At 35.1% G+C, this 17,772-nt stretch overlaps 3 protein-coding genes across 3 annotated transcripts in view; all 3 read left to right on the top strand.

Moving 5' to 3' along the window:
* Positions 1-17,772, top strand: part of LOC142339090 (transmembrane protein 17B-like) — a 330,316-nt gene that overhangs the window by 79,074 nt on the left and 233,470 nt on the right. The gene's annotated exons all lie outside the window — the stretch shown is intronic.
* The window catches only part of LOC142339091 (ADP-ribosylation factor-like protein 8B), a 281,448-nt gene that overhangs the window by 53,516 nt on the left and 210,160 nt on the right, over positions 1-17,772 (top strand). The gene's annotated exons all lie outside the window — the stretch shown is intronic.
* LOC142339082 (uncharacterized) overlaps positions 1-17,772 on the top strand; it is a 64,411-nt gene that overhangs the window by 32,083 nt on the left and 14,556 nt on the right. Inside the window, exons 9-12 of the mRNA XM_075388784.1 lie at positions 5,251-5,540; positions 5,901-6,234; positions 8,078-8,436; positions 9,002-9,254. Coding sequence (XP_075244899.1) covers positions 5,251-5,540; positions 5,901-6,234; positions 8,078-8,436; positions 9,002-9,254 — 1,236 coding nt within the window. The remainder of the gene's footprint in view (positions 1-5,250; positions 5,541-5,900; positions 6,235-8,077; positions 8,437-9,001; positions 9,255-17,772) is intronic.

Raw genomic sequence — 17,772 nt, 5'->3', positions numbered from 1 at the left:
ATTTTTATTCGATACTATATTGAAATGCCAACATCGGAGATTGATGCCACAGTGTTTTGCAGAGCCTGAATATGGGTTTCAATTTGAAAATTGGCACATATTTTTTGATTTTTTAGTTAATTTTTGACTTTTTTCTATTAATTTCTTCATTCCTAGATCTTTTAACCGTCTTTTTGTCAAAAATCAGTTCATTTGGCAACTTCCCTTTGATAATTCATATACTTAACGCCTCTCTCTACCTCGGTGTATTTTTGTTTTATAAAATTGTACATATGCTAATCCGATTTTGGTAGTTTTTTTCCCGATTTTTGTCAGTTTTTTGTTTGTATTTTGATTGTAATTACTAGAAATAGTCTTTTTGTGCAACATGAGGGACCTTAATTGCGTTTTAATAAAAATTCAATCATTTTTTGGAGTTCAGTTTTTGAAAAACAGTTGAAGCTTTTTCGTAACTGCAGTCTTAAAAGTTTTTTGATAATTTTTTTTTTGCAAAATGTTTCAATGTTTTATATTTTTGAGTTCTGCTTTTTCCTATTTTTTTGTTCTCTTCATGAGGATAGATTTTTGTATCGGATGACTAATTATCTTTTCTAGGTCTCGAATGTTGAGCAGTGAACTGTATTTGTTTTTCTTGATTTTTTAATTTGATTTTTAACTTTTTAATTAACAAGAATGCCTTTTTGTTACGGTGTTCCTTACATTGTGCCCATGTTCTTAAAATTCTAGTTAGTATCATTCTAGCTTTGTCCTGGCACCTTTTTTTATTTTTGGTATATTGATTTTTTCAGCTTCCATTTTTCATGAAAGCAGTATTAAAAGTTTTTTGACCTTTTTCTGTTAAGTAATTAATGTTTCGTATGTTTGATATCTGGTTTTTCTTATTTTTTTGTTCACTTCAGGAGGGCAGATCCTTATATTGGACAACTAGTTATCTTTTCTATGTCTCTAATGCTGAACAATGAAATGTATTCGTTTTTCTTGAATTTTGTTTTTTTTATTTTTGACTTTCAAAAATCAAGAATGTGTTTTTATTACGGTGTTCCTCATATTGTGTCCATGTTCTTATCATTCTAGTTAGTATCATTTTAGTTTTGTCCTGGCAGCTCTTTATGGCACATTTATTTTTGGTTGTTTCAGTTGTTAAAAAATTGAATGATTTCAGCATTTTCTTACATTTTCGTCATTTCTTTGTTTGCAATTGATTTCATTCAACACAAGGAAGTACTGAGAGTTTGCTAGCCAGCTTTTTCCAAAAGCTCTACTTAATACTTTCTACTGCAACTTCCTTCCGGCCTTGGTGTTAATTTAAACGATTTTTTGCCTTTGAACATTTTTCTGCTGCTTGTCTTTTCTATGATTATTTTAATTTTTGAATTAGTTTTAAAATGTTGTCTAGCATATGCAGAACAAGGGAGAAGTTTGTGCCGTTTTTTGTTTTAATTGCAGTGATTAGAACTGTAATTATAGTGGTTTTCTGATTCTTAAATTTGAGTATTCATTTTTTTTAAAAAAAAAAGATTTAACTTAGTTTCTAAGATTGTTATCTGCCGTTTTCTTTTCTGATCTTTTTGAGATCAGAATCATGAATTATTTGAGGTCAGATGATAGTCCTTTCAGCTGTTTTAGGCCATCAGTATTTTGACCTGCTTATCTATTTCGGATTTTTTAACGTTATCAAACATTTTCAACAATATAAAATTTTGCTGCATTTTTTTTTCTTGGTGACAGTGGTTTAAGTTTCACCAATTTTAAGATCAGACCAGGGGAGGTAATGAGTTAATGGTTGAATTCAAATGGTAATTGCTTCAGCTGCAATTAGGGTTTTGTTTGTGAGGTTTTGCGGCTTCGAGTCGCTTCCGGAATTCTTCCGGCTATGTTTTTTTTTACCGGAAGTACTATTCGTTCAGACGATGTTTTGACCTAAAAGCGAAAGCGAGTAAAATTGCAGTGTGAACTAATTTTTTCTGAGCGAGAGAAGTTTTTTGATCATGCGCTGCGTTTAGTGAATGACTTTTTGACATTGAAAAGTAGTTTTTGACTGAATGGCACATATAGATAACCGTTTTTAGCCGTTTTTTCGTCTAAGTGGCCTAGTTTTTTTGCTTGTAATTTGGTTTTTTGTACAAATAATTTTTAATCGATGCTATGTTGAAATGTAAACCCCGGAAATTGATAGCACAGTATTTTGCATAGCCTGAAATTGCGTTTCAAATGCGAAATTGGCACATATTTCTTGATTTTTTAGTTAATTTTTGGCTTTTTTTTCTATTAATTTCTTCATTTTTGGATTTTTTAGCTGTTTTTTGTCAAAAATCAGTTTATATGGCAACTTCCCTTTGATAATTCATATACTCAATGCCTCTTTCTACCTCGATGTAATTTTGTTTCATAAAATTGTACATTTGCTAATCCGATTTTGGTAGTTTTTTGCAATTTTTTTTCAGTTTTTTGTTTGTATTTTGCTTTTAATTACTAGAAATAGTATTTTGGGGAACATGGGGGACTTCAATTTAGTTTCAATAAAAATTCAATCATTTTTTGGTGTTAAGTTTTTGAAAAAACAGATAAATTTTTTTTCATAAATGCAGTCTTAAATATTTTTTGACAACTTTTTTGCAAAATGTTTCATTGTTTCGTATGTCTGAATTCTGCTTTTTCTTGTTTTATTCTCTTCAGCAAGTTGGTTTTTTGTTTCGAATGACTCGTTGTCTTTTCTATGTCTCGAATGCTGATCAATGAAATGTACTCGTTTTTCTTGATTTTTTTAAATTTTTTTTTTATCTTTCAAAAATCAAGAATTGGTCTTTTTGTTGCGGTGTTCCTAACATTGTGTCCATATTCTTCACATTCTCGTTTGCATCATTCTAGTTTTGTCCTGGCACCTACTTTTGTATTCGTTATATTGATTTTTTTAGTTGTTATAAATTGAATGAATTCAGCTTTTTCTTAGATCTTGGTTTCTTCGGTTTTCAATTGATTTAATTCAAAATAAGGCAGTACTAGGAGTTTGCTAGAAAGTCTTTTCCAACATTTCGACTTATTACTATTCATTGCAATTTTATTCCGGGCTTGGTATTGTTCTTAGACGATTGTTTGCCTTTGAATATTATTCTGTTGCTTTTGTTTTTCTATGATTAATTTAATTTTTGAATTAGTATGAAATCATGTTGTCTAGCATATATACAACAAGGAAGAATCAGGTATTATTTCTGTCCTAATTGCCGTGATTAGAAATCTAATTGTAGTGGTTCTCTGATTCTTAAGTTTGAGCACTCTTTTTTGAATAATTTTAAATTTCCTGTCTTTTTTGAAAAGTTTTTATCTGCCGTTTGCTTTCGCGATCTTTTTGAGATTAGAATCATTAATTATCTGAGGGCAATTGATGGCCCTGTCAGTTTTGTCAGGCTATCGGTTTTTTGACCGTTCTAAAAATTTCAGACTTTTTTAACGTTACCAAACGTTTTCAATAATAAAATTTTGCTGCATTTTCTTTCTCTTGGTGACAGTGGTTTAATTTTAACCGATTTTTAGATCAGACCCGCGGAAGTAATGAGTTAATGGTTTAATACAAAAGGTAATGGCTTCAGCTTTTTGTGAATTTTTGGTGCTTCGAGTCGCTTCCGGAATTCTTCCGGCTATGTTTTTTTTTCAAGATCTGTTCACACATTTTCATGATTTTTGAAGTCAAATTGGAGTAGTGATTTTGGTCACGCCGAAACAGGAAGTGGAGCGAAAAAGCGAGTGGTTTTGCGGCGTGAATATTTTTCGCTCTAATTTTAAAGTAGAGTGAGAAAACGGTGTTAGAACAAAAATTCGGTTTCTCGGTAGTGATTTTTTGTTCACATGCGGTAATTTCACTCTGATTTTTACGGTTTTTTCGATTTTTTGGATCGGATTTTTTTCTAAATGGTTTTCCCAATCCATTCACAGCTCTTTCTAGGCCTAGTTTTTTGTTTGAATAAAATTTTAATTTCTCGACAGTAGTTTTTTTTTGTTCACATGCGGCATTTTGACATTGATTTTTTTTTTTGCTTTTTTTTTATCTGATTTTTTTAAATGGTTTTCTGAATGCACTGATATTCCATTCTAGGTCTAGTTTTTTTTTGTTTAGTCAATGAAAATTCTTTGAATTGTACGTCAGGACTTGTCCTGCTATGTTTTTTACTTCGTCAAACTTTTTTTCGCTTTACCATTTTGCCGCTTTTTCGACATTTTGCGTGAAATCTTTTTGACTTCTCTAGGCTAGTTTCTCTCTTCTCTCATTCTGCTAAAAGTGGATTTGAACATCAGTTGCTAAGCAAAGCAATTCAAAATGAACAGAGTCGGTATAAAAAATTGAAGTCAGAAATAGAAACGGGATAAACCCATAAAGCCCAATTTTAGATGCCCGCTATTTGAACGTCGTTCCTATAAGTCTTAGTTACCACCTCTAATGCTTATTGGTGTTGATAGTAGCCCCTGTAGCCTCTCTCTAAGAAACAGAAGTATGTTCAACTACGAAATGCCATCAAAATAAATTGGACTTAAAAAATATTTTTGTACAAAAATCTTTTTCAATATATTCTATTCGTTCAATCCCAATCATGCTTATTGGAATCAACGGCGGCTATTTTCCGGCAATCTGCCGGGTATGTTTAGATTTGAGATTTCAAATTTTATAAAATCTCAATGAGAACTACTGGTTGAATGTTATCAGAAATCAGCTGGATTATAAGGGTATATTACTTCAAATTGTTACTGGTGTTTGCATTTATCTTTGAAAATGAAGATAATTTAAAACTGGAATCTGTTTTAATTGCAGTTTTTTTTGTCTTTGGTCTTTTTGATCGTTTGGTACTTAAAAGGTATAGCTAGAGACCTTTAGGTTGACTTTTCGTAGTTCCTTCAGCAAAAGATAGTAAGCTCACTATCGTTAATGAAGCTAGCGATTTCAAAGTCAACAACGAAAGTAATTTTAAAAAATGGTCAGAATGAGTTACTCTCAGAAAAGTTTGTGGCGATTATTTTAGTTCTGAAAGTGGAATTTTTTGTCCTTGACAATTTTTTGTCTAACAAATTTGGTAACATTTTGTTGTGAGAAACGGGATAAACTGGTAAGGCCCGATAATTAAGTTGCTGAGCAATTCTCTAAGAGCCTCAATAGTCTTCGAAGATTCATCGAAAGTGAGGAGATATGATTCATTGTGTCAATAGCAATTCTTGGGGTTTTTGAGCCGCACTTTTGGAGTCATTTTTGGGTGTATTGTTTAGATGGGAAAAGTGGTCACGGCGACTCTCTAGGTGCTTCAAAGGGATCTGTAGGTGGTGGGGGAGGAGCTGGCAGTGGCCAGACTGTGCTGAACAGCAACGTGGCTAACTTCATGTCAGTGGCTGCTTCAGTGAATGGCAACAACACAAATAGCAGCTCGTCCTCTCTTGGCACTGGATCCCAGGGTGCTGTTGCTTCTACAGATCACACAGCAGGTGCTAGCAACACACACGCAGCTACCGGGAGCTCCTCTTCTCATTTGGCCAATCAGTTTCAGCAACTGCATCAACAGGTCTCAGATCACCTCAATTAGCCAAGCTTGATTTGTTAGACAAAAAGCTTCATTTGTTGGACAGAACGAAAAGTTGGATAATTTTTATTAAAGATCTGCCTAATGATTTTATACGCTCTTTCATGGAGCTGTTTGAGATTCTCGTTATTGGCTGCGCTGATGTGGTTTTCGGGGCACTCGTAAGTTCCTCAGACCAAAACCAAAAGTTCCCATAAAACCTGCAGGTGTATGCTATTATGATTGTTATATTGAAACTGAGTATTGGCACACTTCAAACTGAATGAATCAACCCATAATCTTTTTTGGATGAGCGCTTAAGTTTGGATCGAATTTGAATGCCATTTTTGTTTTCTGCTCTAGCACCAGATGCAGCAACAGATGACATCTCCACTGGGAGTGACTTCACCAACGGGCTTCCAAATGGGTTACGTTGCTGCCACAAACAACCCTCTGGGAAACTCGGCTGCAGCTGGTCAGTCTGGTCTCCTTCAGCAACACCCCTCGGGTGCACCACAGCAGCAACAGGTGCGCTACTCCCAGCAGGGCATTCCTGGTCAGGTTAACAGCAGCTCGGCCGGCGTGTCAGGTGCCCATCAGTACCAGGTGATCTCCAACAACGTCTCTGTCCACCCCACAAACTTTGGACAGTTCTTGCAGTCGGCCAACTCTGGCGTGAGGGCCGCCACCTTAATGGGCAAGTGATCTTTTGTCAGCAAATTTGACGAAGAAAATTTATGGAAAAAATACAATGCAACTTAGTGAACAAATAAGCTATCTACTTAACGTGAACAATTGAGCATTGGCTATGCATGTCATCCTAAGGCTTACAAAATGTGGGCCTTCTTGCGTACTTAATCTGTTTAATTGCTCTCAAACGAAGTTTGTTGCTCTTAGAGCCCTTAAGCTCAATAGTCTCCAAGTATTCGATTAACAAAAACTGTTTTGAAGACTTATACTTATGGTGTGAAGGGCTGTTCTTATGTTGACCCCCCCCCCACACACACACAGCACACAGCTCCCCCCCCCCCACATGAGCCCCCCTCACTCCCACTCCCCCTTATCTACACCCCTGCACATCGCTCAGGCCATAAGGGCCCCTTTTGGTTGGGTTCAGTATGAAGACCCATTATGCCAAAAAGTTCCCTGTTTAATGATGTGTTCCTTCAGAAATAACTGAATAAATGGCTTTTTTGTTTGTTATAGCTGCGAAGCTGTAAGCTGAGCGTAGCTATATTGCGGTGCTCTTGGTTTTTTTTTGTTTCGTCGTGTGACGCTCTTTTTTCGTTTTACATTTGTTCACACAGCAAAGCTGAAAAAGTCAAATTTTTTGAATGACTTCTTCCTCGCACTAACGGCATTTGCGCGCGTGACGTCATTTCTCACTCGCTTTAGCAAAAGTTTTTAGGTTATTTGCGTGATTAGATTTTGATCATACGTGACTTACCTCACTCAAAAAAATGACTTTTGCACTTTAAAACTTAAGTTTAATTTGATTTTGTTTAAGGTCAAAGGAACTCATATGTGCAGTAAAGGTCCCTAATAAGAGGCTTCTGTGGAATGAATTTTAACAAGCTTTTTTAATTTATCGCTGAATGTTCACTAGCCTAGTTTTTGATCGGCGTCGATTTTTTTTTCAATTTAGATCTGTATCTGTTTCTATCTCTATCATATGGCACGCAGGTCTATTCTTTCGCAGCTATTCCGGCAATCTGCTGGCTATGTTATTCACGATTGAATTCTTTGCAATAATGGTGGTTAACGTGTCGGTCTTTTCTTTTGTTCAGATACTGTCACGCCCCTATTTCGTGCCTCATAGTTACGTGATGTTTTCCCCATAAATATCCATATAAAGTACTATAATTTAGTTCATATTCAGATAGATCTCAAGGCCATATCTAGTCAGTATTTCCACCTAGGCATGTAACCCCTTATTTGTTTGTTTATCAAAAACAACTGCAGATTGACAGTTTACAGATAAACCTATTAAATATCTGAAAGCCTCAATATTTACCTTTTTAAGTTCCCTGACAATGAGTTTGCATATTTGGTAAATAAAGTCATGAGGCGCAACTCTGCAGAACCCACGATCACCATCATTTGGAGACGTATACTTATGGTGTGAAGGGCGGTTCTTCGGTTGATAAACTTGAAAACTTCTTATTGATTATTGTTGATGAATTCTCGTTGAAATAATTAAAGATTGAACTGGAAAATCTTTATAAAACGCTAATTTATGGCAGGCTTCCATAGAGCTGAAATAACTCCGTGAAAACTATTAAAACACAAGGCAACTGGTGGATATATCACGCATTCGAACCGCTCAATAAAAGGCTATTACTAGCTAACTTTATTCAAAATTTGTTCGCTAAAATTCGCACCATGAAACAACGATAATAAGTCATTGTACAATGCCAATAATTCAAGTTAATTACACTGAATAATAACCTCAATAACACCATGAGGCATACTCTAAAAGTTAGTGCGTAACAGATACTTTACAGCCTTCTCCGATTAACGTCTCATATGTTGTGTTATAGACCATGGTGCTAGCAATCATTCCGGGCAAGATAGCTATTCGCTGAATGCGAACAAACTGGGACCTGGGGGCAATGCGTCACGGAAACTGGACGATTCGACGGGCCAGACAAACAGCTCACCCACAATAAACGTGGGCACGCAAAATATGGCGCAAGGTGCCAATGCTAGTGCAGCTGCCGCAACTGGAATCCCGCCGTCCTTTTTCTACCCATACGCAGCTGCCAACTTCCCTGGAACGAACCAGCCTCCTGGCTTGTACCACACAGCAGCTGCTCTTTTCACTGCCGCCAATCCAGCCGTCTTCACACCCTTCGGTCCCCTGGCGCAGTTACAGGCCATACAGCAACATAACCAGCAGGTGCGTGGAGTTTTCCGACCTTGTTTTGACAGACAGAACCAGATTAAATTGTATTTACACATGTAGATGAATATGAACTTGAGCGATAGCTCTGAAGCAATATAGTAGCGAAGTCCCCAACTTAAACGTTAATCGTCTACAGTAGCGAAGTCCCCAACTTAAACGTTAATCGTAAACGTTAAAGTTTTTGCACTGGCGTAACCTAAAAGATACCACGTCCTTCAGCTAATCTTTCTATTTCGAGAATTTCATGCTATTTCATTTCAAAAATGATTAGGTTTCAGGAGTGGTAAAAAGAAATAGTGTGTTTCGTGTAAGTAATTCCTCACAAACCAAGTAATTATTTGACTCATTTGGCATTTTTTAATAGCTGCCAAGCATTATCTGCAGCTATTTATCATGTTCTGTACCTTTATTACAAACCTAAGTTGAACATTTTGTATAACAGTTGTCTCAATTGATCTCATGCTCTCAGATGTTTTTTTGGCAATTACTTGGTGCTTACGATATAAAACTCCTTTTGGTATCAGGAACAGTATCATTTATGATCTTTCTGGTTTCCCAGGTTGGGCAAACAGCCTCCTCTATGGGCAACAGTGTGAGTGGATCCTCGGTGTCAACTGGGGTGTCTCAACAACAGCAACAGAACTCAGCAGTAGCAGTCGCCTCCAAACAGCAGCAGTCCGCATCTGCAAGTGGTGGAGCTGGGGGTGGGACTAACCAAAACTCATCAGTGTCCGCCAATCAGCAACAACAGCACGCAGCGGCTTATGCAAATGGGACATCCACGCAGTTCCAGCCCAACTCTTACTTTCAAAGTAAATAAAAAAGACCACCTCTAAATAGCGTTATTAATTGCGCTTCAGAAACGTTCGCTGCAGGTTTTGGGTCCTGTCTGCTGTCTTTTAATGCTATTTTTCTGTCAGGCGTATAGTGATGTTCATATAGATTTTAAATTCCTGACATGATAATTGCGTGATCTATATCACTCATTAATTGCTCTCAAACGAAGTTGGCAGCAATTATATTAGTGCTGTCGGTCTTTTTTAATGCAATTTTTCGCTTGACCGATATTTCGTCTGAGGCTTTCGACTTTTCGTCCTCAAAAACGGGATAAACAGGTAGCGCCAAGTGGGTATTAAGTGCTCTTAGAGCCTTTCAGCTCTGTTTCAGCTCAAACTGTTTCATAGCCGCACAGTGATAGCTGGGGTTATTATTGGCCTTCTCTTGGTTTTTTACAATTCAGAGAATTTGAATTGTATTGGGGCGCTGTCTTTTTAATAGCCGCACAGCGATAGCTGAGGCTATTATTGGCCTTCTCTTAGTTTTTTTACAATTCAAAAAATTTGAAATGTATTGGTGCGCTGTGTTTTTTTAAGATGTGTTCACACATTTTTCAATGACTTTGATCTTTCAAAACGGGATAAACAGGTAAAGCCCAGCGGGCATTAAGTTTCATTAAGAGGCCCAAAGTGGTCTTTAGAAGTCTTTCAAATGCTTAGAGTGGTTTTTTGTTTGTTTAGTCTTAGGTTGAAGTTATTAAAAATTGATGAAGGCTTTTTGCGAGACAAAATTACTTGTTATGACCATTTTATGAACTATATATTTTGGTACTACAATCAAAAACACGCAAAATGAAACTAATTTTTGCAATTTTTTTCAGGTTTTTTGATTTTTTTAAGTTTTTTTCAGCCCTAGGTGTCACGAAACCTCCTCTACGTTTTGATAATAGAATATTGCATAGTTTATAGTAGTAATGGAATGGTTTTCAACTTTTTGCCATCACGAATATTAACATTTTTTGACAAAACGTGCAATTTTTTTTCTTGTTTTTCGATATTTATTGTCATTATTCAAGTTTACTGAGTCACAGGGGCCAGAAAACATCATTAGTGGTTAGATAATAAGTTACTGAAAATTTTTCAGCGGCCATGGAATAGGTTTCAGTTTTTGAATAACACAAATTTTTGGCAATATTTTTTGACAAAATTCGCATTATTTTCAGGTTTTTCTTGAAATTTTGTCATTTATTGAGTTTTCCCTGCTTAAGGGACCAAGCAATCTCCTTTAAGGTTTGATAATAGGGCACTGCATATTTTCTAGTAACAACGGACTGGTTTTTAGCATCTTAATGTCTCGAATTTAAGCATTTTTTTGATAAAATCTGTAATTTTTTTTAAATTTTCCTAATTTTTTGTCAATTTTCGATGTTTGTCCTTTCTCAAGTGCCAGAAAACCTTTTCCAGGTTCTGATAAAAAGTAACTGCATGGTTCTTAGTTTCATTGGGGCAATGGGTTTGTTTTTAACAATTTAACCTTTCGACTTTTAGAAGTTTTTTGATAAATTTTGAATTTTTTTTCAAGTTTTCTCAAAACATTTGTATTTTATGTAGTTGTTTTTGCCTCAGTAGCCAGGATACTTCATCCATGGTTTGATAGTATGTTATTAAATGGGCACTAGATAGTTTTTAGTAACAATGGAATGGTTTTTAACGATTTAATATCTCGAATTTTAGCATTTCTTTTTTGATAAAATTGCAATTTTTTTAAGGCTTCAAGTTTTTGTCAGTTTTTGATATTCGTCCATTTTCAAGTGCGAGAAAACATATTCCACGTTCTGATAAAAAGTTACTGCATGGTTTTTAGTTTTAATGGATTTGTTTTCAACGATTTAACATTTCGACTTTTAGAAGTTTTTTTTTAATTTGCAGTTTTTTCAAAGTATTTGTCTTTTATTTTTTTATTGCCTCAGTAGACAGGTAACCTCATCCAGGGTTTGATAGTATGTTATTAAATATTTGCTAGGGGTAATTGAATGGCTTTCAACAGTTTAACAGAGCGAATTTCTATTTTTTGAAGTTTGAAATTTTTTCTAAAAACTGTTGCCTATCGATCTTTGAGCTAATGAATTTTTTAAGGCTTGGAATTGGGTTACTGGATAGCTCCAGAGACACAGAAATGGTTCTGAAGATATTAATTTCTTTTTTAGCAACCTTTCTTTATAATATACAATTGATTTGTGTTTTGTCTGAAATTTTTTTGGTCATTTTCGAGTTAATCGATCTTCAAGGGCCAATGAATTTTTTTCAGGTCTTGCAGATATACTACTGTACCAATTTCAGAAACAAAAATTGGTTTTGAACGTATTTTTAGATAAGTATTTTTAAAGGGAACAAATTTTGCCTTAGATCGAAAAGCTTTAGTTTTAGCAATGAGTATAATTTTGTTTAGTTTGTTCGATTGTTTGTTTCTCAACTTTTTGAGATAATTTTGTTTGTGTTTGTTCAAGGCTGGCATTGTTCAATTGATCTGCTGGTCAGGTAGAGTACTTCTGAGTTTTTCATTCAATTCTTTGAATTGTATTTCAGGACTTGTCCTGCTATGTTTTTTTATTTCGTCGCGATTTTTGTTACGACCATATGACGTCACAGCCACTTCAAATCTGATTTTTTTGTTCATTCGTTCATGCAATTTTAACTGAAGTGCATGGGTGACGTCACAAATGCTCATAAGTCCTGAAATTCTTAAAAAGCATTACACTATTTGAATCTAAACATATGGGTATTTACAAAACAAAGCAAAAAGTGAAAACCGACTTTTCCTCTGATAGATTGAGTTTTTCTTCTCAATTTTTTGTCCTCAAAAGCGGGATAAACAGGTAAAGCCCGGAGGGCATTAAGTTGCTGAACAGCTCTTTCAGAGCCTAGTTACTTTCTTGGTATGCGATTCACCGAAACTCCTGTGTAGTCAACTTAAGATCAAAGGGTTTTTCTTAGTTTTTAATTGAAGGAATGTTTGATGATATAAATCAATCTTGTGATTTCAAGATATTGATAGTTTTTAGCAGCTTTGTCAGTTTTTATTGCTCTCAAACGAAGTTTCGTAATCATATCACGCATGCGACCTTTTAATAGCCGCATAGCGATAGCTGGGGCTATTGTTGGCCTTCTCTTGGTTTTTTTTTATTACGTCGTTGCGATTCTTGTTACGACCATATGACGTCACAATCACTTCAAACCTGCTTTTTGTTCATTTGTTCATGCAATTTCAACTGAAGTGCGTGTGTGATATCATTTTTTGCTCTTTGTGGAGCGAGTTTTTTTTGTTCGTTTGCGTGATTAAATTTTTGGTCACACTTGACTTACCTCACTCTCAAGAATGACTTCCTCACTTTGAAATTGACTTTTAGTTACTTTAATTGAAAGAGATAAGGTCAAATGGGTGTGTGTCACTCTAAAGGAAGGTTATTTGAGAGCAGCTAATAGAGGCAGCAAAAACTTATACAGATTTTTAATCAAATTATACATACCGCCCTTCAATGAAAAGACGAATTTTGGTCTGCCTTTTTTTAGACTGCAGATCTACAAAGCTATTGCGGCTATTTTCTGGCAATCTGCCAACTATGTTTAAGATCTGTTCACACATTTTCATGATTTTTGAAGTCTAAATTGGAGTAGTGATTTTGGTCACGCCGAAACAGGAAATGGAGCGAAAAGCGAGTGGTTTTGCGGCGTGGAATTTTTTTGCTCTATTTTTGAAGTAGAGTGAGAAAACGCTGTTTGAACAGAAATTCGCTTTCTTGCTAGTGGTTTTTTGTTCACATGCGGCGATTTCACTTTGATTATTCTTGTTTTTTCGATTTTTTGTATCTGATGTTTTTCAATGGTTTTCCCAATCCATTCATAGTTCATTCTAGGCCTAGTTTTTTTTTGCTTAAAACCAAATGTTGTTCTCGCTAGTGGTTTTATCATATCTGGCATTTTGACTTTGATTTTGTTTTTTTAATGACTTTAAAAAAAATGGTTTTCCCAATTCATTCATAGTCCGTTCTAGGTCCACTTTTTTTCTAAGTCAACGAAAATTCCTTGAATTGTACGTCAGGACTTGTCCTGCTATGTTTTTTTTTGTTTCGTCGTGTGGATTTTTGTTGCTACCAGATGACGTCAACGTCACAAAATTCAAATCTGCTTTTTGTTCATTCGTTCATCCAATTTCAACTGAATTGCATGCGTGACGTCTTTTTTCACTCTTATTGGAGAGATTTTTTTTTGTTCATTTGCTTGATTAAGTTTTTGGTCAAACGTGGCTTACCTCACTCCCAAAAAGGACTTCCTCACTTTGAAATTGACCCTTCTTTACTTCAATTCAAAAAGATAAGGAAAGTTAATGTGTGTCACTATAACTGAAGGTTATTTGAGAGCAGCTAATAGGCAGCAAAAACTTATACAGATTTTTAATCAAAACATAACATATCGGCCTTCCATGAAAAGACAAATTTTTTTGGTCTGTCTTTTTTACTGTTTTTTTGAGACTGCAGATCTACAAAGCTATTGCGGCTATTTTCTGGCAATCTGCCAGCTATGTTAAAGATCTCCTCACACATTTTAATGTTTTTTGAAGTCTAAATTGGAGTAGTGATTTTGGTCACGCCGAAACAAGAAATGGAGCGAAAAAGCGAGGGGTTTCGGCATGGAATTTTTTCGCTCTATCTTTAAAGTAGAGTAAGAAAACAGTGTTTGAACAAAATTCGCTTTCTCGCTAGTGGTTTTTTGTTCAGATGCGGCGATTTCACTTTGATTATTCCTGTTTTTTCGATTTTTTGGATCGGATGTTTTTCTAATTGTTTTTCGCAATCCATTCATAGTTCATTCTAGTCCTGTTTTTTTGTTTAAAATCGAATTTTCTTCTCGCTAGTGGTTTTTGATCATATATGGCATTTTGACTGATTTTGATTTTTTATCTGATTTTTTTTAAAAAAATGGTTTTCTCAATTCATTCATAGTCCGTTCGAGGTCCAGTTTTAAGTCAATAAAAATTCTTTGAATTGTATGTCAGGACTTGTCCTGTTATGTTTTTTTGTGTCGTCGTCAAGATTTTTCTTTTGCGACCAGATGAAGTCACAACAAATTCAAATCTGCTTTTTGTTCATCCGTTCATCCAATTTCAACTGAATTGCATGCGTGACGTCTTTTTTCACATTTTTATTGGAGCGAGTTTGCTCATTTGCGTGATTAAGTTTTTGGTCAAACGTGACTTGCCTCACTCCCAAAAATGACTTCCTCGCTTTGAAATTGACCTTTCTTTACTTCAATTCAAAAAGATAAGGTCAAGTTAATGTGTGTCACTATAACTGAAGGTTATTTGAGAGCAGCTAATAGGCAGCAAAAACTTATACAGATTTTTAATCAAAACATAACATATCGGCCTTCCATGAAAAGACAAATTTTTTTGGTCTGTCTTTTTTACTGTTTTTTTGAGACTGCAGATCTACAAAGCTATTGCGGCTATTTTCTGGCAATCTGCCAGCTATGTTAAAGATCTCCTCACACATTTTAATGTTTTTTGAAGTCTAAATTGGAGTATTGATTTTGGTCACGCCGAAACAAGAAATGGAGCGAAAAAGCGAGGGGTTTCGGCATGGAATTTTTTCGCTCTATCTTTAAAGTAGAGTAAGAAAACAGTGTTTGAACAAAATTCGCTTTCTCGCTAGTGGTTTTTTGTTCAGATGCGGCGATTTCACTTTGATTATTCCTGTTTTTTCGATTTTTTGGATCGGATGTTTTTCTAATTGGTTTTCCCAATCCATTCATAGTTCATTCTAGGCCTAGTTTTTTTTATTTAAAACCAAATGTTGTTGTCGCTAGTGGTTTTATCATATCTGGCATTTTGACTTTGATTTTGTTTATCTGATCTTTAAAAAAATTGTTTTCCCAATTCATTCATAGTCCGTTCTAGGTCCTCTTTTTTACTAAGTCAATGGAAATTTCTTGAATTGTACGTCAGGACTTGTCCTGCTATGTTTTTTTTTGTTTCGTCGTGTGGATTTTTGTTGCGACCAGATGACGTCACAAAATTCAAATCTGCTTTTTGTTCATTCGTTCATCCAATTTCAACTGAATTGCATGCGTGACGTCTTTTTTCACTCTTATTGGAGAGATTTTTTTTTGTTCATTTGCTTGATTAAGTTTTTGGTCAAACGTGGCTTACCTCACTCCCAAAAAGGACTTCCTCACTTTGAAATTGACCCTTCTTTACTTCAATTCAAAAAGATAAGGAAAGTTAATGTGTGTCACTATAACTGAAGGTTATTTGAGAGCAGCTAATAGGCAGCAAAAACTTATACAGATTTTTAATCAAAACATAACATATCGGCCTTCCATGAAAAGACAAATTTTTTTGGTCTGTCTTTTTTACTGTTTTTTTGAGACTGCAGATCTACAAAGCTATTGCGGCTATTTTCTGGCAATCTGCCAGCTATGTTAAAGATCTCCTCACACATTTTAATGTTTTTTGAAGTCTAAATTGGAGTATTGATTTTGGTCACGCCGAAACAAGAAATGGAGCGAAAAAGCGAGGGGTTTCGGCATGGAATTTTTTCGCTCTATCTTTAAAGTAGAGTAAGAAAACAGTGTTTGAACAAAATTCGCTTTCTCGCTAGTGGTTTTTTGTTCAGATGCGGCGATTTCACTTTGATTATTCCTGTTTTTTCGATTTTTTGGATCGGATGTTTTTCTAATTGGTTTTCCCAATCCATTCATAGTTCATTCTAGGCCTAGTTTTTTTTATTTAAAACCAAATGTTGTTGTCGCTAGTGGTTTTATCACATCTGGCATTTTGACTTTGATTTTGTTTATCTGATCTTTAAAAAAATTGTTTTCCCAATTCATTCATAGTCCGTTCTAGGTCCTCTTTTTTACTAAGTCAATGGAAATTTCTTGAATTGTACGTCAGGACTTGTCCTGCTATGTTTTTTTGTTTCGTCGTGTGGATTTTTGTTGCGACCAGATGACGTCACAAAATTCAAATCTGCTTTTTGTTCATTCGTTCATCCAATTTCAACTGAATTGCATGCGTGACTTTTTTTTTCACTCTTATTGGAGAGATTTTTTTTGTTCATTTGCTTGATTAAGTTTTTGGTCAAACGTGGCTTACCTCACTCCCAAAAAGGACTTCCTCACTTTGAAATTGACCCTTCTTTACTTCAATTCAAAAAGATAAGGAAAGTTAATGTGTGTCACTATAATTGAAGGTTATTTGAGAGCAGCTAAGAGGCAGCAAAAACTTATACAGATTCAATGAAAAGACAAATTTTTTTGGTCTGTCTTTTTTACTGTTCTTTTTTGAGACTGCAGATCTACGAAGCTATTGCGGCTATTTTCTAGCAATCTGCCAGCTATGTTTGGAGACTTATACTTATGGTGTGAAGGGCAATTCTTACAGGTTGAACACACCCCTCTTTCAACGCCCCACACTATTGCCCTCCCCTCCCCTACCAAGCTGTTGCCCAACCCCCCCCCCCCCCCCGTGGCTACTGACGAACTACCAATCGCTAAGAACACGCAATTTTATACCAATTTTCACTATTTTTCCAAGCTTTTTGAAAATTTGTGATTTTTTGAGTTTCTTCAGCCTTAGGTGTCAAGGAACCTCCTCTAGGGTTTTGAATAGGTTACTGCATAGTTTCTTGTGGTAGTGGATGTTCAACATTTTAACATCACGAATTTTAGCATTTTTTGACAAAACGTGCAAATTTATTTTTTTGTTTGTTTCATTATCCACGTCTTTCCTGATGCAGGGGCCAGAAAGTATTCTTAAGGGTTTGATAAGTTACTGAAAAAACTTTATTTTCCATGGAGTAGCTTTCTATTTTTTAATATGACAAATTTTGCAAGTTTTTTGATAAAACTGGTATTTTTTCAAATTTTTAAAAATTTTTGTCGGTTTTTAGGTTTACCCGGCCTCAAGAGCCGTGGAAGCTCTTGTAGGGTTTGCAAATAGGTTACTGTATAGTTTCTTAGTTTTGATGGAATTTTTTTCAAGATTTGAACACCACGAATTTTAGCTTATTTTTTTTACAAAACTTGCTTTTTTCAATTTTTTTTGACATAACAGGAAATCTTCGTTAGGGTTTGATAATAAGTTACTGAAAGTTATTTTTTTGCCATGGATTAGTTCTCAACTTTTATCACAAATTTAGCAATTTTTTCTGTAACTTTTTTTTGAAGTTTCCATTTTTTTGAAATTTTTCGTCATCTTTTTAGGTTTATCCAGCCTAGAGAGCCACATAACCTCCTCTAGCGTTTGATTATAGGTTACTGCATAGCTTCTAGATGTAATGGAATGTTTTTCAAGATTTTAATTGCAATTTTTCAAAATATCTGCAGATTTTTCAAGTTTTTTATCTTGTTTTTTATTATTCTTTCCGGCACCAAGGTCCTAAGGACCTCCTCCAAGGCTTGATGGTAAGCCGTTGCATAGCTTCTAGAGTTAATAGAATGGTTATCAATTTTTTAATGACTCCAGCTTTTGCACTTTTTTGGGAAAATTTTTATTATG

Source organism: Convolutriloba macropyga, chromosome 5 (assembly GCF_964194025.1).
Source record: "Convolutriloba macropyga chromosome 5, txConMacr16.3, whole genome shotgun sequence".
Taxonomy (NCBI): Eukaryota; Metazoa; Xenacoelomorpha; order Acoela; family Convolutidae; genus Convolutriloba; species Convolutriloba macropyga.
This window is presented reverse-complemented; position numbering and strand designations above follow the sequence as displayed.